The sequence below is a fragment of the Anabas testudineus genome, chromosome 14, assembly GCF_900324465.2.
Source record: "Anabas testudineus chromosome 14, fAnaTes1.2, whole genome shotgun sequence".
Taxonomy (NCBI): Eukaryota; Metazoa; Chordata; class Actinopteri; order Anabantiformes; family Anabantidae; genus Anabas; species Anabas testudineus.
Genome location: NC_046623.1, coordinates 5,813,151 through 5,836,494, shown reverse-complemented (window position 1 = coordinate 5,836,494; position 23,344 = coordinate 5,813,151). Strand labels below are relative to the sequence as shown.

At 40.9% G+C, this 23,344-nt stretch overlaps 2 protein-coding genes across 2 annotated transcripts; both read right to left on the bottom strand.

Moving 5' to 3' along the window:
* Positions 1–5,408: 5,408 nt before the first annotated feature.
* vamp2 (vesicle-associated membrane protein 2) lies at positions 5,409–12,123 on the bottom strand. Its single transcript, XM_026373550.1, has 5 exons — positions 11,852–12,123; positions 7,925–8,030; positions 7,486–7,644; positions 7,286–7,337; positions 5,409–7,159 (listed from the first exon to the last, which is right to left on the bottom strand). Coding segments are annotated over exons 1-5 (336 nt in total). The 5' UTR covers positions 11,854–12,123; the 3' UTR covers positions 5,409–7,142.
* A 1,987-nt stretch (positions 12,124–14,110) lies between these two features.
* Positions 14,111–22,586, bottom strand: mpp1 (membrane protein, palmitoylated 1). Its single transcript, XM_026372684.1, has 12 exons — positions 22,232–22,586; positions 18,524–18,652; positions 18,351–18,429; positions 18,127–18,212; positions 17,932–18,000; positions 16,381–16,577; positions 16,176–16,279; positions 16,001–16,081; positions 15,559–15,639; positions 15,254–15,456; positions 14,965–15,039; positions 14,111–14,879 (listed from the first exon to the last, which is right to left on the bottom strand). Exons 1-12 carry the CDS (start codon positions 22,352–22,354, stop codon positions 14,703–14,705), a joined length of 1,404 nt encoding a protein of 467 aa, XP_026228469.1. The 5' UTR covers positions 22,355–22,586; the 3' UTR covers positions 14,111–14,702.
* Between the last annotated feature and the right edge of the window lie 758 nt (positions 22,587–23,344).

Genomic DNA, 23,344 nt, shown 5'->3' with positions numbered 1-23,344 from the left:
CCTCTTGGAAAGTCAAAGGGAAACAGCAGTGTGGGGAGCACATGACTGGTGAGCAGGAGTGGATCAATGAGTGAGGAGAGGAGGAGTTGGATAAAGCAGAAAATGGAAAACAAATTTAAAGTCGTCTGACAGAGATACAGTTTAACAAAGTGAAAGAAGAAAAAGTTGGAGTTAGGCCATGAACACGACATATGACCCCACACTGGAGAGATGGAAAACGGCTGTGTGAATCCCTCAGAGAAAGTGAAAAGCTGAAACACACAAACTGATGATTTCATAACAGCAGTGGACTCATCTGCTCTCTGTAATTGTGGTTCGTCTTGAAAGTTACTCGCTGCAGTTTCAAAAAAAAGATACGAAGAAAATGATGGAGTGCAGACAACCGAGCAGGTCAAATTTCAAATTTGCAATAAATAGGAACACTTGCGCAGAGATAATGATTTGACTGCTATGAATTAAAACATATCCTGTGTGATAAGAGGGTCATGCTCCACTAATTTCCAAACAGTGAGTAGGACATGTCATCATTCATAGTGTAATAAAAACAAACAGCAGACTCTGTTCGTCCTGCACTGCTCTGTGAAGAGCATGTCATGGTGACACCTGGTGGTCAGAACATCAAACTACAACTCGGACGGTGGCTTCACCTGGTTCAGTTCCTGGACTTTTTTCTTTATTTCTGGTCATTGTTGACTTTCAAAAATAGTCTTATAGCCTATTTCTACTCATAACAGGGTGTAACCACATAAACAGACACCAGCGTTATCGTTTTCATAGCGATAATAGCTTATTAGATTTCGATTTCGCCATCTGATTAGGTAACATTAATACAGTGTAGTGTGTGATTTAATGCGAAGCTGCAGTGTCCCGGAAGTACAAAAAGTGGTCAAAAAACGTTCATTAAACTTTTATTTTCTGCGTTTACGATCTTCTGGAGTGCTTGATACACAGTATCTGGACTGTTAACCCGTGTAAATGAAACATATGCATTAAAATGTACAGATTAATAGAAAGAAAAGTAGGTAACGCGATCGGACAGAAGCCGCTTTCTGTATTTCACAATAAAAGTCGCCGGAAGCGAGTACTGTGTGAAACTGTCTTTTTAATTTTCTGCTTCACATCACCAATCTGTATGGCAACAGGCCCATTACAATATCTTTATCTTTACTGCAGAAATCTAATTGTATTCTTCATCAAATGTTAATAGAATGTTTTGTTATTGCGTCTGATCAGAACTAAAGGAGATCATTTATTTCCATCTGCTCTGGACCTCAACGTCACTTCAAAACATGCATGACAGCCAACAATCGTAGTGTCAACACTGTAAACTGTATCAGGTAGAGACAAACATTCAAAATGAAAAATCTCAATAAACAAGGGTTTTTGCATAGGTAAGAGTTTGTTTTTAATCTATTCAATGTCAAAGTATAAGTACAACATGAAGTGCAGACAGTTTTTCTGCTGCAGGTGGTTCAGTTTGATTACTAGGAAGAGTCCTGCCCTGTGATATCTGAACCAAGTCATAAATATGGATCCTTGTGTTTGTCTGATGTCAATGTTTTCATACATTGTCATCAGACAAAGGATAACGTATTTCAGGCAGCTGCTAGAAAATCAGTGTATTTGACAAAAATGTGAACAAATCTTCTTCTACTCTTTTAACAAATTACAATAATGCATTTGTTACTTCCAGACTGTATTATTGTAATTCACTACTGATAGGATGTCCCAATATAGTTAATCCAAAATGCTGCAGCCAGAGTTCTGACTGGAATTAGTAAGAGAGATTATATTTCTCCTTCATTAGCTTCTCTCCATTGCCTCCCTGTAAAATCAAGAAAGCGCTTACTAATAAAGCTCAGCTGGTTCTGCTGGAGGTTTCTTCCTCTAGAGGGAGTTTTTCCTCTCCACTGTTAACTAGTGCTTGCTCAAATGGAGCCGTTGGGTTTTCTAAATAATTCTGTATACAGTTATATTTTGTAAGGTCTTAAACCTTTAACACTGTAAAGGGCCTTGAGATTTTATTGTGTCCTCCATGGTTTTCATACTCTGAGGGGATTATATTTTTTAACTGTAGATAGATGGGACTAAGTGCACACACCAGCTGTGTGTAGACTTGTGTGTTTATCAGTTCGTCTGTGTTGGTTTTATTGTGAGTTCAGGATGTAGAGGTTAATCACTGACTCATGGCTCCAGATCTCTGTGTATTTTTGAAGCAAACTTATGTGTACTGTAATTTTTATAAACTCAAAACAGAGGTTCAACTTTTTATCGGTAATACATTTGTGCTTTTTCGTACAGGTCGAATTAGGTCAGAGAACTACAGTCAAAGCTGTATCTGCACATAGCTGCAAACTCAAAAAGCACATGAAGCACACACAGAAGTACAGGTTGTTTTTCCAATATACTTTATTTCATGATGTTCATCAATATAATAAGACATTGATAGATTTACACTACAATTATTTTATGTACTTTAGTTTTTCATTCAGTCTCCTCTCCTTTACGTTGAGTCAACTTTAATTTCTAATCCCATACCAAATGACAGCACAATAAATCTATCAATAAATAAAAGCAAAAGAACACAAGAGAAAAGAAAAATAAAAGAAAAAAAAAATGAGCACATTGCCCATGATCTTCCAGTCATGTCCCTCCTGTAAGGCCAGATGAACAGGGGCAATATGGGTCTTCATCCCAAAAACCCCCAGTCCCGAAGACAAATCAAAATCTTTCCTCAAAAATAAAGATTTAAACAAAAAATATATCTTGTAGCTAGAAACAGCAATCTGATGTAAACTGTAGAATCATTCAGAGCATTCTGGGCAATTTAAAGTAAAAATACTTTTTTCCTATTAACTTCCCATGTTCCTTACTTTTACCCAACAGTGCTTACACACAAACAATCCAGTGACGTTTGGAGTTATTACTAAATTGATGCAACTAAAATAAATAAATAAAAGAAAAAAAAAAACACATTTGGTTTCAAAATAAAACATGTTAACATATATTAAGCAGAATATCGTGGGTTTATATCCATCCAGTGAATATTCAGAGACTCCAAAGGTTCCCTCCTGTTGCTGTGTTCATCCCATTTGGGGGCAGCAGTGCGCTCTCCTGACTCTGTACACATCACACAGCATCTGTTCTTTTCTTGCTTCCCTCCAAGTTGGAATTACAAGTTCAAGAGTTGTAATTCCAACCCGGAAGAGAGTCTGCTTATTTTTCATGTTGGCGACTTTGCATCTCATTTGCCCAAATGACCTGAACACAGCATTAAGTTGAAATCCCTGAACTATTCCTCAGGTCTGACATAAAACAATATTCTCCGTCAAAAACATGCTCTCACTCAACCAAAGTGAATGAATTACAACAGAAAAAGTGCCACGGTTTTTAAAATATTTGCACACTTCTTTTTTTTTCATATGGACAATAAAGCAACAGAAAAACAGAGCACTCACTTCATTTTCAACATTGCGACCAAATCGGTTGAGCACTCAGGACAGGACAACAGTTGGATTTATGGATAACACAGAAGTCCTACCCCAATCAGTAGTTTTATTTCACTTCAGTCCACTGAGTGGTTAACTCCTGCAGGATGGCTAGAAGGACCACATTTGTAACCCTATAATGCAAGTCTATTGTCAAAAAACCCAATTTTACAGTTTGCTAATATTGTTTTTGTCCTCATATATATGTTTTGGTAAATTGCTAACACATTAAACCTGAGGATATAGGACCCCTACCCCCCAAAACACCCCCATATTACAACACCAAACAATGCAGATTTTATGTTACATTTTCTTAATTCATGTCTAATAGCCTTAATTTGTTTTATGTTTTTTCCTTTTGAAACTTAGCAGCACTATGGAGACACAGAAACGAACAGTTGTGCTATTATTAGTTGCAGGATTATTTGTCTAGAAACGTATTACACATTAAAGAAGTTGTTTTTTTTCAGGGTTGGGGGAGACTGGATTTGAAATTTGAAGCATGCGGCCCTTACGTTTTGGTTTAACTTGCATATGTTAGAATCGCACACTCACAAGTCAAACTGGTACACCGTAGAGTTACCAGGTCTTGTAATCACGGATCGATAGGGTAAGGATGTAAGGACGTACCAGGATAGTTTAGATAACCTCTTTCTCTCCACTTGTTTTTGATGGCAATCAGCAGCATAAGCATGAAAATCTGGTCTTTGGTAATCTTCTGCAGTTTCTTCTTTTGCTGTATTTAGTGGAAAACATACAGAGGAAGCAGGGAGGAGTGGGTTTGTTAAGGTCAGGGTCCTTTCTAAAAGAACTGACGGGCAGATCTGTAACCTCTCTGCTTGTGTACTTCAGTGGTCAAGGAAACAACTTGCCCTCACTCTGAGATTTAAGCGGCCTAATCTGTCGGGATAAACTGGGGATATTACCAAGACAGACCTATTCTAATACACACACACACACACACACACACACTAACACCTGTGCTCACACAGACATACACACTGTAGGATTCTGAATCAGTGAGTTGAGCAAAGGGTGGCAGGTTGGTCTACTCAGCTGGTGGGGAAGATAAAAAAAAAAACATGTTGAAAAGAGACAAGGCTACTACGGCTTGACACGTACTTGTTTTGGAATATCGTAGGTGGTTTTGTGGTCTTTATAGCCTTCCAGTGACTGCAGTCAACTGCAAGACCTGACAGGTCAATTTATACCTTTTAAAAATGAAATAAGGCCTGCACATTACTGATCTGCAACAAATTCAAAGCTTGGATTTACTGTGACCAGGAGAAAAAAACCTGTAAATGAAGACCTTGTGTGGTTTAAAGAAAGAAATAAAGAAAGCCTTAAGGAATTTTCGATGTACGTCATCTTATGTTCATGTGCACAAGGCCTAATTTTGTCAGCTGGCTGCGAACTGAATACTTGATAATGTCCTGTTCTCCTGTTCATAAAAGAGCCACAAAGGTAGTATACGCAGGAGAAGAAGCCAAACAAATCAATAGATAAATAATAAAAGAAAAAAAGATCAAGACCAAACCAGCGAGGGCACCGATGAAAGAAATAACTACAATAACAATATAGGCCGCTCCCTTGTCGCTTGGCAGTGTGTAACGCACAGAGCTGAATTACAAAAAACACACCAGACTGAGGTAAAGAGAAGCTCGTGTACTGATTGTACGCATCTTCTTTACTTGGTCTGTTTCACACAAAAATATACTATAATAAAAATAGAATCTATTATTATTTAAAAAAAAAAAAAGGCCTTAACTATAGGGAGGAACACTGAGACAGAATCATCTAGTAAAACTCTTCTTAGGAATGCTACTATTTAGTTTTTTGAATAATTGCTCTCATGTTACTTGTCACTAACTTACCCCGAAGTTAGCAGACTGATACGACTACAGTGATTCTGAAATTTGACTCATTAGCCTCTGCCCCTGCTTCTGGGTTTTCAGAAAAGGCTGAACTGTCTCTCTGTTTTTTTTTGTTTTTTTCTCTATGTGCTCTTCATGTGGAGAAGTTTTGCTGCAGGTGGAGATCTTCTTTGGCCAGGCTAGTGACCGGCTAGACAGCGCCATCAAAAACAAGGTTGTTTGTGCAATTTTCGAACATGATTTCGTTCCTGCAGTCAGCTACTCCCCTTACACAAACCAAACGTGTGAGGGTGTGTTTGACTGTTAATTTTCTACAGTAACTAATAGAAGTGACTGGAGACCAAGGCGAAAGGCCAATAAGAATTTCTTTTTGTAGAAATTAAGCGATCGTCAATTTATACCATGGCCCCATTTAATCCCCAGTCGTTACCGTTGAGCTGAGCCTGTATCCACAGTTTGACTTGAAAGACATCTCCGTATTTTGCCGTAAGTGCAATGTTAAGATACCATCACAAATATTATAAAAGAACAGAATTTGGACAGATCGATAGGCTAATCCTGTCTATCCAAAACGAACCTTTACAGCTATTAACTATCACTATGTTCTCCTAAGGTTTGTATGACCGATACAAGTTTTATCGCAGGTACTTTTTTTTTTAAAGATACTTACAATTACATGTGCTACAATAAGAGCATCTGCACTAGACTGCAATGAAGGAATGTTTTCGAAATAAGACACTACGCAATATTTAAATTAAAAAAGATACATCTACAGACATTGGTCCAACTGTACTATGGCAGTATTGAAATTATCCAAAGAAATCGAGGTGTTCAAGCATGCTGAGATACTGAAGAGGGCTTAAAGAGACCTCAGATGAATGTTAGTAAAGAGAGAGAGATGAAATGACTCTCAGACAACGGGAGGATCAGATGAAAAGGACCGGAAATGCTGAATACTAAGGATTAGTTTTCCTCTACATGCATTATTTTCATGGTTGATCAGTATCAGTGAGCATTAACTCTCGCAAAGCCATAAAAGAAGCTAAGACTTTGATTTGTGATAGCATCATGTCTCAGAAATCTGGAGCTGAACTAGTGGTAATACCGGGGATTTTTAAGGGCTATTGTGTTTGTGGAATAGCTCCAGTTTCTGTAACTTGATATTTCTGAGTATAAGTTTTAGTCCTCTGGCTTATTTTGGACTAACTTAGTGGACAAAAATACACCAAAGATAGAGAGAGAGTAAGCACAGGACTGACAGAGGATGAGAACATGCAAGATGCACACTTTGATTAATAGGCAGTAGTTAACGCTGAAGCATACATAAAATTAATACAAAAATTAAAAAATACAAAATGCACACACACACGCACACACACCTACAAAACAGTATATATCAGAATAAAACTCTACAAAGGACTATATATATATTTATATATATATCAGTTATGTAACAATTATCGCCAATTGTTGTTTCCTTATCTGTTGTTGCATCGTCACAAGTGTTTGGTTCTCAGTATGGCAGGTTAGAAAAGCCGAGAGTACCCAGAAGGAGACAGGGCCACACACTCACAGGACAACTATTGACATGGGTCCAGAGGCGAAGTGGTGCAAGTGGGGGAGCCATGGGGCCCTGAAGGGTTGAGGGGTGATATATCGAGGCTAATCAGTGGGGGTATATATCCTACATTAATACAGCGAATTTCGTCATCAATTTGAGGGTTTTTGTTTTTTTCTGTAGTAAGGAAGTTGAATCAGACTGGGGTAGGAGCGACTCTTCTTAGGTGCTGAAGTACACTGTGGAAAGAAAAGAGAGAGCGATGGAGTCTAACAAAAGTCATCTAAGAAATGACCGTAAGAGTTTTCCAACAGATGAGCTCCACTAAGATAATGATAAATGACATAAATTAAAAGGATTCTTACCAATAATGACGATGAGGACAATCACGCATATCACACCCAGAATAATCATCATCTGTAATCAGAAGAAAACATCATTAGTCTTTTTTTTTTCCAAATTCGTATAATCACACACTTTTTGTTTTTCTGTCACTGGAAGAATTTCAGGCGGCCTTTATAAACACAATTTTGCTGTTTAAGAAAGGATGCGTGCATGTTCTCACCTTGGCATTCTTCCACCAGTATTTATTCTTCAGTTTTGCAGCACTGGTTTCAAACTGAGAGGCTCCAGCCTGCAGGGCGTCGGCCCGGTCGTCCAGTTCTGACAGCTTCTGATCACGCTCCAGAACCTTATCCACGTTTACACGCATGATATCCACCACCTGGGGAAAGATGTGTGAAGCAATTTAGTGTAATCGGCTAATAAGCAAGGCAGGATGACTTTGCGAGAGGCTTTGACCGGATGGAGCCAGGCTGTTAGATATGGATGATGATTGGAAGTTGATTAAGTTTCGTGTCTAACTACGGTTTCAAGGATTCTATAAATGACCACAGTCAAATCCTGCATGGCAATGAACAGATTGAATTACCAGAAAGTAACCAGTGACTGATGCTGTAAATGTCTACATCAGATGCTGTAAGCATGACTTTGGGTGTACTCACCTCATCCACCTGTGCCTGTGTCTGCTGCAGACGGCGATTGCTGGTGAGGTTGGGAGGAGCCTGATTGCCTCCCTCTGGTGCAGGGGCTCCAGCGGCTGGGGCAGACCTAAATACAAATATTGAGAAGTGCATCAGGAGGTGTTAGCAAGAAAACATGATGCTGACGTCACCGAGCACTCCAGGGCTTGAGCTTTGATCTAACACGTAACAAAATAACTTACACAAATTAGAAATAAAAACACTATGAATAGTTCTTTCAGCTAATGAATTGTTTTTGTCTAATTCTGTCTTTCTGTGGTATTTTCCTGTGAAATGGATTTGATGTAACTGTCATGAGTATCAGAAAGAAGAAGTGCCCACATTTACAAGTGGTTATTGAGATTCAAGTCACAATCAGATCTAATTTGCAGAAATGGGAATGCTCCACGTGTTAGCAAGAGAGACTTGAGATAATTACAGCCTATCAGAAAAAAAATCAAGAATCAGCTAAGCTCTGCAAAAGTCAAGTTGATTTGCCATGTCATGTTGTTTTATGACCTACATAGCCTTATTCTGCTGGATGCAATGTGAACAAATAATGACCTCAGTGAGAGGCAGGGACTTTAAGTCGGGGTGTCATTTACCAGTGAAAGGGAAAGCTCCATGAAAACTGCCTTGTCTTCATATTAACATGACCTACTGCTACATATACTCTATATATATTTTTAAAAGGTATATACTACTAACGCTTATTGCATTATTGTGTTAATTTGTTGACTGTATACATTTTAATTAATGATGAATTATAAAAAAAACTATTAATAGCAAACAGTTGCAAAACAAAAACCTGCATTGAATGACAGATCAGACCAGCTGTCCTGCAGAGTAATCATAGAGCACAATATCATGTAACAGCTAAGCCACCACCCAACTAAATGAACAGAGCTGGCAGAATTTCAACATTCAACATTTAGATTTTCAACATTCAACATTTAGATTCACCAAATATGTAAATATATTCTATATAATGATGAAATATTATTATAGATACTTCAAATTTAAATGCAACATTCAGTATTTTTGGGTAAGAACACATTGTTGAACATTTAGGAAGGTCGGCATATGGGCATCAAGAAAATTCTGTTCATAGTTCTTGTACTTTAGGTTCCTCTAAAGTGAAAACTGGCATCTCTATGTCATATTTGAAACACAGATTGGATAAAAGGTACCATTATGACCACTCGAAAACAGCTGTTTCTTCCATTAAACAACAGGAAAATAAATAAATAAGTAAATTGAGCAATTAGTTGGTCAAAAAAAGATTGTATATAGAATAAGATTATTTGAGTGTGGATTCACACTCACACTTTGCTGTTACTTAACTACTCTACCAGTAAAGTCTGTATAAAGGTCACCTTTACATGCTCACATATCACTAATCCTCTAACAGCAACAAATCCTTTTGAATAGTTGGCCTGATGCCAACTAGCCATAATATGAGCGGCAAATACATATGTGTGGAAAGCATGAACTGTATCATTTTACATGGACAGCAAATGTGTTATGATATAATGTGTTAATAATTATGGATATTCACTTCCTAATATGAAACATCTGTGTATTAATGTCTTATTTGAACTCTCACTTCCACTCATTTCCACAAGTCACAGGTATAATGTGAGCAGAGGTTCGTGTTATCATCAACTCTGAACTGACACCCCTGCCAACCAGGAAGAGTTGCGAATGCAGTGACAAGACTTCTCACCAGCTTCCGTGTCGTGTGAACGCCACCAACTGTTTTCAATACAGAGGCAAAGAAAGAGAAACTGGAAGTTCTTAAGACAGACGTGGAAAATTCTTTTAATCTGGCACTTTGCTTCATAATCTTCACTTTAACTGAAGCTGATAAGGTAAATTGTTAACTTAACATGCTTCCCTGTTTATAGCACGTTCAAGAGTAATACCCCCACCTGTTCATCGATCAGTTTCTTTATCTTATTCTAGTATTCAGCAGATATCAGTAGTGAATGATGAGCTCGTCTCATGCTGGGTTGCTAACATTTTACAGTCCTCTGGCTACAGAAGGAGTCCAGTGCTAATGGCAGATTTTCTATGAGGGCTAAATATATTCAACCCTCTTTCAAGGCAGTCTATAAAAAAACAGTCTGGCCCTGTGGTCTCCAAAGAGTATTCCAGCAACACTGAGAGGTCTTTGCAGAGTTTCCAGAGGTTCCTGATATAATGAGAATTGTTTTTAAAACTTGTCTTATACCTTGTGTACCCTAAAAATAGATAGATAGATAGATAGATAGACAGATAGATGGAAAATCATTACATAATTGTATTTGAACTGACTAATAAAAACGTTTCAATGATCTTGTGTGATTCTGTTTGGGCGGTCACTGTCATGGAAAAGCTCTCTGTGACTTTCAGCACTGGACAGCGACATTTCAGCACCGGACAGCGACATTTCAGCACCGGACAGCGACACAGAAGCCCAGACCAGAACCTGAGTGGTCCCAGACCTCTGCTGTCTCCTCCTGTTTGATCTCCCTGAACTGGAACTTGACCCACAACACCCGGTTCTTTCATTTGTAACCGTACAGTCTCTCACACACATCAAAATGTCCTGTAAAACGGCACATTTTGCACGACAAAAACACGACAGGCCTGTAAAATACACTGAAAGCCAGGCAGGGCGAGGGCGGAGGGTGGTTTGTGGAGCTGGTTGGGGGTGGGGGTGGATTTTAAGCACTTGAATATACTATGATAACCAAATGTATCACAGGTGTCAACAGACATGTTAGCACTCTTCAGTAACATGTCGTGTGTCGCCAACAGGCTATTTCGACGCTGAAGGGGCAGATGAGGTTGGCACGGCTCCCTCTCTTCAGCCATGTTAGTCCAAACCAGAACCACTGGACCAGCAGAGGACGGGGAGATGTATGTGTGTTGGCTACGTTGGTTTGGTTCTGGAGACGCAAACAGCCTGATATATGGTGAGATCTCGCTGTCCGCCCTCGCACGACGATCGACGACATCCAGTAGGAGGCTAGGCTATCCCCACCCCCAGCTGGAGGCTGAGAAATAAACTAGGCCCGAGCCTAATTCAGAGCTAATGAAATCCTCGACTAGAAGAAGCTCCACAGATAAAGTCGAAGCTTTAAATGTTCGGCTCACTGTGTAAAAAACCGTGCGTGAAGCTGCGGGAACAGCTCACTTCTCGTTGAACCGTGTGTCCTTGCTCTTTCTAGAATTAGCCGCGGTTCAGCCGGACGCGCGCACACACACACACACACAAACACACACACGCACGCACACGCACACAGATCTTCAAATGAATAATAAAAAAACCAAACAGAATAGAGACAATAAGGCTTCATTGTCCGTGAGGTGTTCTGGATGGGGTTTTTTTTTTTTAAATTGGCCTTTGGGGGACTCGCAGCGACGGTGTCCTTTTCAAACCAAACCAGTCCAAACTGGATGGAAGAAAAAAATGCGTGCGTGCTGGTCGGAGTGAACCCCAGCAGGAGAACACAGAAAACAGGCAGACGGCCCACACGGTGCTCGTTTAGACGACACACGCCACAAATAAGGCCAATAATGTGATTAATAACGGACGCAGAGGACGACTCCGTCTGCTGAAAGCTTAGGCCGACGCGTGAGCCCTGCTGCGTTTCACGCTCGAGTCCCACAGTCACAGAAATGGAGCTGCTGGCTTTCTAAATTCATCACCCACGAAAGGTTATATCGGAGATTCACAGAATGGCGCGACACCGGCGACACAGCCTCGACACTCGACGACAAAAGACGCACAAGACGCCGCCATCGGGACTCGGTCCATCCCAAATAACAGGCTGCCAACATCAGTCGTGAGGACGGAATTCATGAACGATTCGGGATCAACAGAGGCGCTTAAAAAAAACAAAAACCCCATCATGTACTCACATTTTCTTGGTTGTAGTGGCAGGAACAGCTGCGCCGAAAAACGCGGACTGGAAATGCAAGCGCGTACTAAGTGGCTGGCAGATGGATGCGAGTAGCCCTGTGCGGTCCTCTCTCCCCTCTGGCACCCTCTGGTTGGTTATCGCGGCGTCTCCCTGCCTATATAGCCTAGGAGGAGCACTGGCTTGTATCTAGCGCTGATATGTGTCCCCCCTTTCTCTGTTTTTCTCCTCTGTGCGCCTGCAGGCTGTCAGTGGAGCCTGTCTCCGTGAGAGTCCGTGCAGTAATGAAGGTGTAACAAACAGCCGCCTGGATTAGGTGGACAAAGACGGCTCGGTGACGTCAATCGCGGCGAGTTTCATGTTGGAATGGGTGGCCCGGAGACGTCAAAGGCGCCGTTTTAACGCCCAGGGCAGCGGCGTTTTAATGCGCGCACGGCGCTGTCGGGAGGGGGGTGGTGGGTGGGGGTCCCTACTCGTGTTGCCTTTGCGGGCATGACATGTCGCGGTCGTGCTTGCGTTTGGGGGGGCTCTTTTGAAAAAGGCTCATATTTTGGTTGCAAGTCTGTGTGGATCAACAAAATGGCGTTTCCTCCACAGGGGGTGTGGCGATGAGCTTCGCAGTAGGTGCCTGGCTGTCATCCAGGGAGAGCAGACCCAGTTTGTTTGTTTGTTTTTTTTGTTTACCACTCCATTTCCATTTCATGTACATGTTGCAACTACTAGATTTCACTTCTCAGCTGTACAACAGGTATAACAGGTGTCACTAAACCCCCATTGAAATGTGGCTTTCTATAGGAGTTTCATGTTTAATGGAAAACAAAGTCTCCATTTACTATTCATATTTTAATTGTTCATAGAAATAGTTGTGCTCTCAAAGATACTACTACTACTACTTGTACAGTACACTTAGTATTTCTGGTACAGTGCAGCCTGGAGAAATTAATCCCAGGCTCTTCAGAGCACATTTAACAAATACCCAAACTAACCCTAACACCAATACCAGTGAAACATAACAGGAATCAATGCAAGTAAAGTTTAATTATTATTATTTGATGAAATCGGTGACTGACCCTTTAAAGAAGAAGCATCTGGTGAATCAGATTAAGTATTTCACTGCAATTACTGTGGCTAAAAATAAAGGACACACTATGCATATATATATAAGTGTGCTTCCACTAAAAGATGCAGATTCAGATCTTAGTCAACTGGATGGAGAGACAATGCTGTTTACTTTCAGACACGACCACAAGGTGGCGCCACAAGACAGCTTTCATTCACTGCCAACAGCTTTCAAAAATGGTAGATGCTGCTCCTACAGCAAAATCCTTTGATTTGTGTCTGATATATTTTATGTACACACGTACTGTGCTGTGTTTGCTGAACACCTCCAAATCGTTTGCGAGCAAACTCCACATTTCACTGTTTTTATGCTGCCTTAATGCATTCTTTTGTTGTGGAGGTCTATTTAAAGCCAGTTCTGCTGTGTGGGTTATATAATACCAGTAATTTCACCCGTAAATGTGTGTTTGTCTCGCCAACAGTTGTTCGTCGCTCCAACTTTAAGGGCAGGCCTTAAAGACAAACAAAAGATAGTAATAATAGTAATCAAATGCTGCCATTTGGGATGAATTCTCCCAATGTGCAACAGCATCCCCTGTTGCATATCTGTATTCGGCCAGTTTTCACTGTCAAGGCTCCATGTTTCTTATGAACATATTTTGATGTATTCAATTAAAATGAATTCCAAGTGAAAAGAATTCACGCAAAAACTATATTTTCCAATCTGATAATCTAATGCGATTTCATTACACGTAATTCTGTCAATGCCACCCGGAAACTGTGTAGAGCTCCTCCGTATGGAAGCTGTGAACAAATTCATTGTCATGTATAACCCGTGACTGAAGAATTGTACAGCTCGAACACGCGGGTCTTGATCTATAATTGATCAAAGCTTTGAGCCGTGACTCCTTCTGAAAAATGAAGCAGACATGAACCCCGTGCCCCCACAAATCTTCACCTGCATAGTATAGTAATATATTAGTAGTGAGATTTGAAGTGCAGAGTTTACTCTAGACAAACTTGTAGTCTCAAGTATGAAATAGTATAAATATCAACATTTAGTTGTTCATCACGGACACTGTCATGTGCTTCCTGTATTGTGTGGATCTAATGGAAGTGTAATTAGGACTCTCCCCACTGACTATATGATTAAGAGCTGTGCAGAACAGGTTTCAACATAAAACACAGTCAATGAAGCAGCTGCAACAGACTAGGGTAATTTATTTTCAGTTTGAAAGTGCCTTTACAGTACCCCATGAGGTATACAATTTGGATGAGATGAGGCAAGCAAGGCTGTCACCGACTGACTGAAACGTACAAATACTGTATGAAGGAACAATATCGGAACCTTAATTCGATGGCACAGTCTAATGACAGCAGAAAAACAGACAAGGAATCCGGAATCAGTGTGAATACCTGATGAAATCCTGTCATGTACAAGTGGGGATTTCATTCACAGTAGTGGTCCTATTTTGCATTTGCTCTTGTTCCAACAATCACAAAGGTGTGTGGCACCAAAACTGTCTCTTAGCCCCTACAAAGCCTGAAGCACAAACGTATAAAGAGTCACATAAAACATCCCTGGTGAAGTCCTCGACTTTCTACGATAAACCTTTCTACATATTGCTTATTTTTTTTAATGCATTTGTGCAAAAAATCTCAGTGACAATTAACATAAACCAACCAGCATCTCATCTGGGACGTCAATAACTGAGAGGTTTTCGTGTAAGGAGTGATATTGCACTGCTTTTCAACAAACAGAAGGTATCACACTGGTGCTACACACACTGCTGTCAATACACCCATGACACAGGCACCCACTGCGGGGTGGAGATGGCGCGCTCCATGGCTTCCTCCACACCTTTCACACTTTCGTCCACGTCGTTGTTGACGAGGACCACGTCGAAGAAGTGTCCGTACGTGGTCTGAATGGCGTCCGACTCTTTCTGGATCATCTGCAGGTTTTCCGCCTGTGACAGAGGAGACACAGCGTTAGCAGCCGGCAGCTCACAGCGTTTCAGAATACGGGAGCATGTTTAGATAAAGACAGAGCACCTGAGGGGCTGTGTTGGTCGGAGCGATGAACACCACAAGAGGCGCAAAATCAGCGGTCCGCAGGATTTTCAGGGTCTGCGTTTAAAAAAAGAAAAAAAGAAAAAGGGAAATGATTAGACAATTAATGAAAATCTGTTTGTGCTTTGTGCTAGATACAAAGTGCTAAACTATTATTAAAGGAAAGAAGGTTTGAAGGATGGGTTTTCACCCTCTTCCTGATATTATTCTAAGACAGAAAATTATTTCAATGTATGGGCATGTGTTTCTATCAAAACCTGCCGACACCAACCTGTGGCTCAACATCCAGCACAGCGATTTTTCCCTGATCGTGGATCTTCTGGATGGTTTCAAATTTGGTACCAAACATGGATCCCTGGAAGCTGCCGTACTCCAGTAGCTCATTCCCAGAGATGCACTTGGTCATGGCTTCATTTGAGATGAAATAATATTCCTGTCCGTTCTCCTCCTCCTTACGTTGGGGTCTGGAGGTGTCTGTGTGGAACCACGTATTCAAGTTTAACCCATGGACATTAACGCAAACCTAGCTGCCCTCTTGAAAGACAAAAAAACAAAACAAAGTGTGGTTATACTTACGTGGTACAGGGTAGGAAAACTTCTCTGGGTATTTGGTCAGTAGCGCATTTTTGATGTGGCTCCTCCCGACACCATGTGCACCTAAAAAGAGGAGATTTATTTTATTTACAATGACATTTTCATCCAACATTAACCTTCACGATGCAGGGAAATGCCCTTAATTAAACTACATTTACCGTCACTGGTTTTATTTCAAAGGGGATAAAGTATTTTATAGACATGCTAACATTTATATTGGGTTGATACATAAAAACCTAGTCTGTTCCATTTGATATTCAAAGGCCCACATTACGAGGATGTAAAACAGTTCTGCAAATTAACAAAATTATAACAGAGACTAAGATATGCGTTCTTCAAGAGAACAAAAACATATACTCTAATCTTTTTGAATATGTCGATCAGTTCAAATGTTCAGATATTTAAACCAAGCTGAGGAGCTCACCAATAAGCACCAATGTTTTTCTTTTAAAAGCAGGGAGCCGAACAACCTCCTCGTAAGAAATGACGTCCAGCTGGTCAAAAACTGCAAAAGAAGAGATTTTTTTTTATATATTTATAAACTGTGCTGGCACAGTGGGTAGAAAGATCCAGGAACGTGATTCCAGTGTTACACTCACTGGAGCTGTGTTTAGCCAGGTACTTGTCTTTACACTTCTTTTTTTTTGCAAACGGGCTGCAGGACTGGCTGCCCTCTCTGCTCTTGCTTTTACTTGCCACCCTCCTGCAGTGAAAACAGATTTGTAAGTTAAGCTGGGAACATTCTGCACAGTTTGAAGGTCTTGGGGGCGTGACATCATCAGACGTTATGACAGAGCTCGTTACCATTCCTGGAGCTCTGGGGAGGGGATCAGTCCGGCATAGTCAGAGGCGCTGCTCTCCACTTTGCCTTGCCACCAGTTCGGATCCTGCTTGTTGATGATTTGAATGATGTCACCAGTTTGGAACTTCAGACCTGCCTCTTTGCACGGGATGAGGTCATCCTTGGTGGGGTCATAGTCAAACTGGGCCCTCATGTACATCTGTAGATGAAGCACGGGCGTTGAATTCAGAGCAGTAGACTAGTTAATAATTCACTGATGGTAGACACAGTTTTACCAGTGTGATCAATATTCTTCCAACTCCTACTGAAGATCAGATGTAAATATAGCCTCTGATATCTATATATTTGTGGCTGCTAAGCACAAACCTCCAGTAAACCATTTTTAGGAGACGTCTACAATTATATGCTGTTAAAGGATCTGATAGTAATTCACTAATAAATACTTTATTTTGGACATACTATTCTAAAAAAAGCACGTTGTCATTTGTCATTGGTCTAATTTATTCATTTTAAAATTTAAATTTAAAAAAGAGTCAAATTCACCCTTCAACAGAATGTACATGTTCATGCTACGATCTTGGACAGCTCTCTTCAAATTGGGAAATATGAGCAATTTCCTCTAACTGCCTGAGTCCAATAGTGACGTCTAATTGTGCTGCCAACTAATTTGTCTTCCTAATAAAATGAATCCGCGGAGCAGATCCCACCCCGAGGGATTTATGATTTTATTTCTGAGAGGGACGAGCTTAGGCACAAATTCTGGCTGAACTGTCAAAGATCACGACAGGACAACATGTCAGTTATTCTCAGGGTGAATTAATACTGTTGTTAGCAGAGTCCATGAATGTTTTTGTTCTCCTGAGTGTCACACAGAAGTTAATACATATTGTGAATTAAAAGTGGTTACAATGGAGTGGACTGGGTCACTGAAGTTAATGTTCTTTGTGTATTTAAATATGCACAGTGGATTAACTAGGCCCAGATGTTAATGGACTAGAAGCTTTAAAGTAGACTGACATCACTGACCACAGCAAACACAGACGTTAACACGGTGATCAAGGGTATTAGAAAAGAAGAACGAAACAAGAATAGCATCACTAACTTTTTTCCTTTGCGGCTCTTGGTTTTTGCCACAAGAGTCACATGAGTGGCTGCTGCAGAAAATTCGTTGTGGTCAGTTGATGTCAGACTGAAACACACTACCCACGTGTTTCCAAGTCAAACTAGCAAAACTAATGTGAGCAATGGTTCTTAAATTTGAACTAATTTTATAGTCACCTGGGTCGTTCATTGACTAACAGAAGAGTCACCTAATAAAGAACAAAATGCTTTTTTAAAAATGAAAAACTGGTAGAAAAGCTATCAAACTCATGTTGGACTGCTAAGGTCTGTTGATTGTCTTGGTTTTTTATGCCACTACATAGCAGAAATCACTTGTAAGTCGCTTTGGATAAAAGCGTCTGCCAAATGACTAAGTGTAAATTCACTGGGAGCAAAAGCAACAAGGCAGCAACGAGACAGCAACTAAGTGCACACTGTGCACGTGACGTCACCTCGCAGGTTCTGGATCGACTCTGCACATTGGGAATGATCTTCATCGTGACTACTCCGTTGCTTTCTTTCTGTATGGGAAGACGACAGGGTTGCACACACATTTAGTCATATACCGGAAATAAAAACAAAACCTAGCATTCGCTAGAGTGCAAATAACGATTGTTTATAAAGAAAGTTACGAAATATCAGCTTACTATTATCTTTTGGAGCTGGTCTACAGTATGGTTCACCACACTTTTACCATTTATTTCTGCTATTTCATCCCCTTCGTGTAAGGAACCTTGAGAGAAGAAGAAACCAGGACAAATGTAATGACAATAAAAATTAAATATATAGGAAAATCAGTTAATTGGTTTCTTTTTGCCAAAACAAAGGAGTTCAGCGCACTCTCCATTAACGTCATGCTGTGATTAATTACCTTGTCTGTGGATCATGCCCCCGTGCAATATCCTGGCCACAGTGCACCTCTGTTTGTCGTTCAGCTTCAGAGTGACCCCCTAAAGGACACACAAACACCATCAATGAGGAGGAATCAGCTTCATAACTCTTGAGAATGTGCGCTAGTGTGTGTTTACAGACGTGTTAGCGTACCATCGGCTCTGAAGGGCCCTTTTCGAATGCTACTTCTTTCATCCTGGTCTGCTCTGTGCCGTTCATGTGTCCAGAATTCACACTGGTGTAAACATCAGCTCCTTTATTCTCATACGTTTGCATAGCTGCCTGTTAAAAGACAAATAAATAAATATAATCAACATCACAAAACGAAGCATCAGTTCATCTGGACAGATGACATCATTCTCATACTGGTATTTTCATTCACTAGAGGCCTTTTGCCCACGTTGATCATTTGTAGTTTCAACATATGTTCAAGGTTGAAAATTAACCCGGTGTTATAACAGCTCATTAACCAGGCCCAGTGATCTGGTCTGCCACGTTCATGTGGTCATGGATACCAGCAGTCTCATCAGGAGATCAAAGAACAGCATGAATGTAAGGAGTCAAATGCTCCTTATATGATCTTCCAAGGAGCGTTTGAATTACTTTTCACAGTTTGAGCTGGAAATTGAAGAACACAGACGAGAACATAGGCTGGAAGAGTGGGTTCAAAGAAATCCAATATCCCCAAAGGGTGGTGTCCAGTCCAGATCACTGTTAGCGGTCCTCAAATAACCCCACCAAACATGTACCAATAGGAGTCGGGACAAGAAGTGAACTTCTACTCTGAACAATTACACTGATACATTAACAAAAAAAAAAAAAAAGCTTCCAGACTGATTACTAAACTGACATCAGAGACACAATTACATGCATCAGCACAAACTTTCCGCATGAAAATGACGCATCAGCACTGATTCAGCAAAAGAAAAAAATAAAGTACTATCTATCTTCCAGCATCAGCACAACAATAAACCAATAAATATTATTATCACCCTCTTCCTCTTACAGCCTCAGCCCTGAAATACCGGTGTATAACAGCACTTCAGCGTGTCTCTGAACACCTTTCTGTATGTTGTGTGTTGCAGTAAGATAATTATCTTTAACAAATATGTGTTTGCACCAGAACTGTTTATGAATTTCCGGACAGATAATCGTCCCCGGCCAACGAGGATTTGGTAAACTGTGCACACCAGCTGTGGAGTCACAGAAGTCAACCAGTCGTGTTTTTTTCTGTGCAGCACGACAGTTGTTTACCAGCCTCGTGCTGTTATATATCAGGACTGGGCAGCACCAGTGGGGGAGTCTTTTGGACGAGATCTCAAATTACATCCTGCGAGGAAAGGAGGCTGTACAGCAATCTTAGCACAGATAAAAATCACCATAGCTATCTGTCCTGACACAACACACACTGATTTCTATCTCTGGAATCCAATTTTTATTTTTTAAATGGCGACTTTTCCTCCCAGAAAAAAATATTTGGGGCTCTGCTCCAAAGAAAATATAGAAATGTGATCTTGTAACAAACTAACACCGCAAAACTGAGAATAAGGATGTGAAACCGTGGGCAACTTGAGAATGACATGCACAGCGTTTATAAAAAATAATATGTTCTCCTGGAGACATTAGAAACCTATTTTCATATATGAGAAGTTTTTTTTTCCTCTCACAGAACAGAGCGGACAGGAAACAAGACAAAGGTTGAATCTGAAGGTCAAATATTATCACTGTAATAATCTGCTTTATTACATAACAGCTGAAGCCATCTGCAGAAGACGCCCTATTGAAATTGTGTCTTCAGAAAGGTTTCTCTATTAAATAAATCTACCCAAACATGCTTTAAAAGGGTGGTCTGAGTGCTTTCTGAAGCTGGACTATCTGCGTGATTAGATTTGCATGAGTAATAAAAAGGCTTTTTTAACATAATCATCGTCATGACTCAATGAGACTAATCAGTTCTATCACTCACACTCATTCAATTCACTGTTAACAGGCAGCACGTGTAACCAGAACTTGGGTCAGGAAACCCTTTCAGACCCTTGAATACCAGCTCTGGGTGTGGCAACGCAACATGACAAACAAAAGAGTGAGTGGAAGGCGAGATGTGTTCAAGAAAGGCCAGAGAGCTCCCTACACTGGACGTGTGCTCATCATGTTTGAATTAGATAAAGTAGATCAAACTAAGTGTGTTTCAGAAAGCTGGATACTACACTGTAGAACCCAATGATCTAATATGACTGATTACATCGAGTCTCTCTTTCTTATCTGTTCTTTCTCTTGGGATGTTGCAGCATTCAAGTCAAGAATTATTAATTATTAATCCTCCCCCCCCCCCCCCCCCCCCCCCCCCAACGTAAGATTTCGGGTGGGTCTCCTGCCAACAGGCCGAGATGTGCTGGAGGAAGAATCACATTAGGAGATCAATGTTTGGCCTGTGTGGAACTCAACATGGAAACAAACAGTATGCGCGCTGGGCCTTGTAGACTATTTGAGCACAGGCTGAAACTATTTGGAAAGATTACACAGAGAGCTGGAAGGGATGTTGACATTAAAGTAGGACACGCAGCCCTCGTCCTGTCTCGCTCGCCTGACGCACAGTTGCCCAACCTGGATCCCTAATGTCTGGACTTGACATTTCCCAGGAAGTGTGTCTGTAACAGGTCATGTAGTTGTCCTTGAGTTTAAAAACCATGCAGAGAAGGGTAAAGAAATGCATGTGACTGTCGATGTGTAGGGTCTGAAGTGTTTGGAGGTTTCTCCAGAGGATTAGAAATCAGTGTGAAACAACACTGAGCCATAAACAGAGCAGAACAGGCTCAGTTACTTTGTGCATTTAAACCAGGGTAAAGGTAAAACGCACAGTAGATGCAGTAGATCATCCAAGACAGACGTTAGACTATACACAGCAGTCCCACTTGTGGGAAGTAATGGACCATGTGACCTCATTTAATGACAGATTTCACAAATTACCGCAGAGAAGAAGAACAAATTCAGAAGGCTGTAGCTCAAGGCCGCTGCACAGAAAACTGCTGATGTCAGGAAAGGAGCTTCCTCCCTTTATTAGTCATCTACTGACTTTTCAGATTCCCAGAGTTCAGCACTATCAGCACTAAGTGTTCCCTGTGTGTCAGGGGCTGCCAAGTCGAGGCCTGGAGATCGTCGAGAGAATTCAAGTTAGGTTTCATCCCGCTGTAACCTCTCTAAATGATTCAAAAAAAGCAGGGGCTGTTTTTTTTTGTTGTAGGCGTTCGCCACTTAAAAGGCGAAGTCAGCGGGTTCAGAGTGAAGTAGGAAAGTGCCTGCAAGGCCTCAACTGACAGCAGCCAGTCAAGAAGTGTGGGTGTAATATCACAGCACTGTGGAAAAAGGAATGAGACAAACTTTGTCCCTACTGTTGTGTTGATTACAGGTATTAATACACTACCATTTGTATGGCTCTATATAATTAAGTTAGTGACTCACTGTCCTTTGATGACATCTTATAATATTGACCAGCAGACACGTGACAGAGCCCCCCCCCCTCTCCCCTATGTCATATGATTGCACACGTAGTTTTGGGGAAACATGCAGAAGTGAAATTGCCAGTGTAATGTCTGCTGTCTTACTGGATTCAACTGGCTGAGTGAGTAACACTGTGCAGTGCACACAGGGAACAGCTGATCTGCATGCACGGCTCTTTGTTTTAAACACATCCACACATCGTTGTCAGAATAAAACAGAACCGGATCTATATTTATATCGTCTATAAACACAGCTCATGCGCCCACAGAGGAGCTTCCCGGAAGCAAACATGTCAACCAAAATGTGAAAGACACACACACACACAAAAAACACAACCCAAGAATAATAAAGAGGATATCAAACCTTGTCCGACTTCGGCTTGTGCTGAAGGAGCTGCTCCAGGTACAGATCGGAGAGGGCTGTCCGCACGCTGTTCACAGGCTCCAGAATGACAGCAGCTTCGTTTTTATTGGATTTTAACGTCATCGTTGCCCGATCGCTCCGAAAACCTATGAACCGTTCAAGGTCCGAAAGAGGCTGGACCGAAAACACAACGTGTGTGTGTGTGTGTGAGATAGAGAGAGGAACCCGCTGACAGCGATTATCAGTCTCTGAGATAATAATAATAAAAAAAAAAAGTCCAAGGCTTTTGATCAGCAGCAGGTGAGATCCACGAGATATGTGCTGCGGGGACACCGCTGACAAAGCAAGTAAACACGCAGCTGACTGCTGCTCGGAGGGGGCAGGCGCGGGCTGCGTTCACGTAGCCTTCTTCGAGCTCCGAAATCCCAGCACTCGAGTTGTTTACAGCGTATTGTGGAGCACCGAGGCTTAGTGACTAAGCGGTTTCTGCAGACAAGTTAGCCACGTTTCTTGTACCCCCTCTCTATATATGGTGGAATCAAACGTTGTTGTTTGATTGCAATGATCTTTCCTGTTAATGCATATTTAATCTATTTTATTTAATCTATTTTTTTGTATGTTTGCATTATATTTGTATTATGAGAGCTGATATAATGTATAGTTAGAATAATTAACAACATTATTTGTGTTGAATGAACCCTTAAACACAACGTACTGTTGAACTACATTTGCATAACGGATGTCTTAGCAAATTATTGACACAGAGCACAAAGCTCCAGATTTCAGAGTTTCTGAACGCAGCATTACAGCAGCCTCCCCAGCAGGGCTGCAAGGAGTCCTACTGACGATGAACCCAACAGAGCATCCAGCTGCAATATGATTGTCTGGTTACTTGATATTAAAAGACTGGACTGGACAGCATCCTTTATTAAGACATGATCACCTTTATAAGGACACTTGATTTTCTGTATAGGTCATTAAAAGACATTCTTTACTTTGACTACATGTACAAATCACTGCTTTACATATCCACTGTATACTGCATGGATGATAAATTCAGAATAAATCAGGCAGCTGCTTCAGATGAACTATCACTGTGCCTTCCTGTTGTGC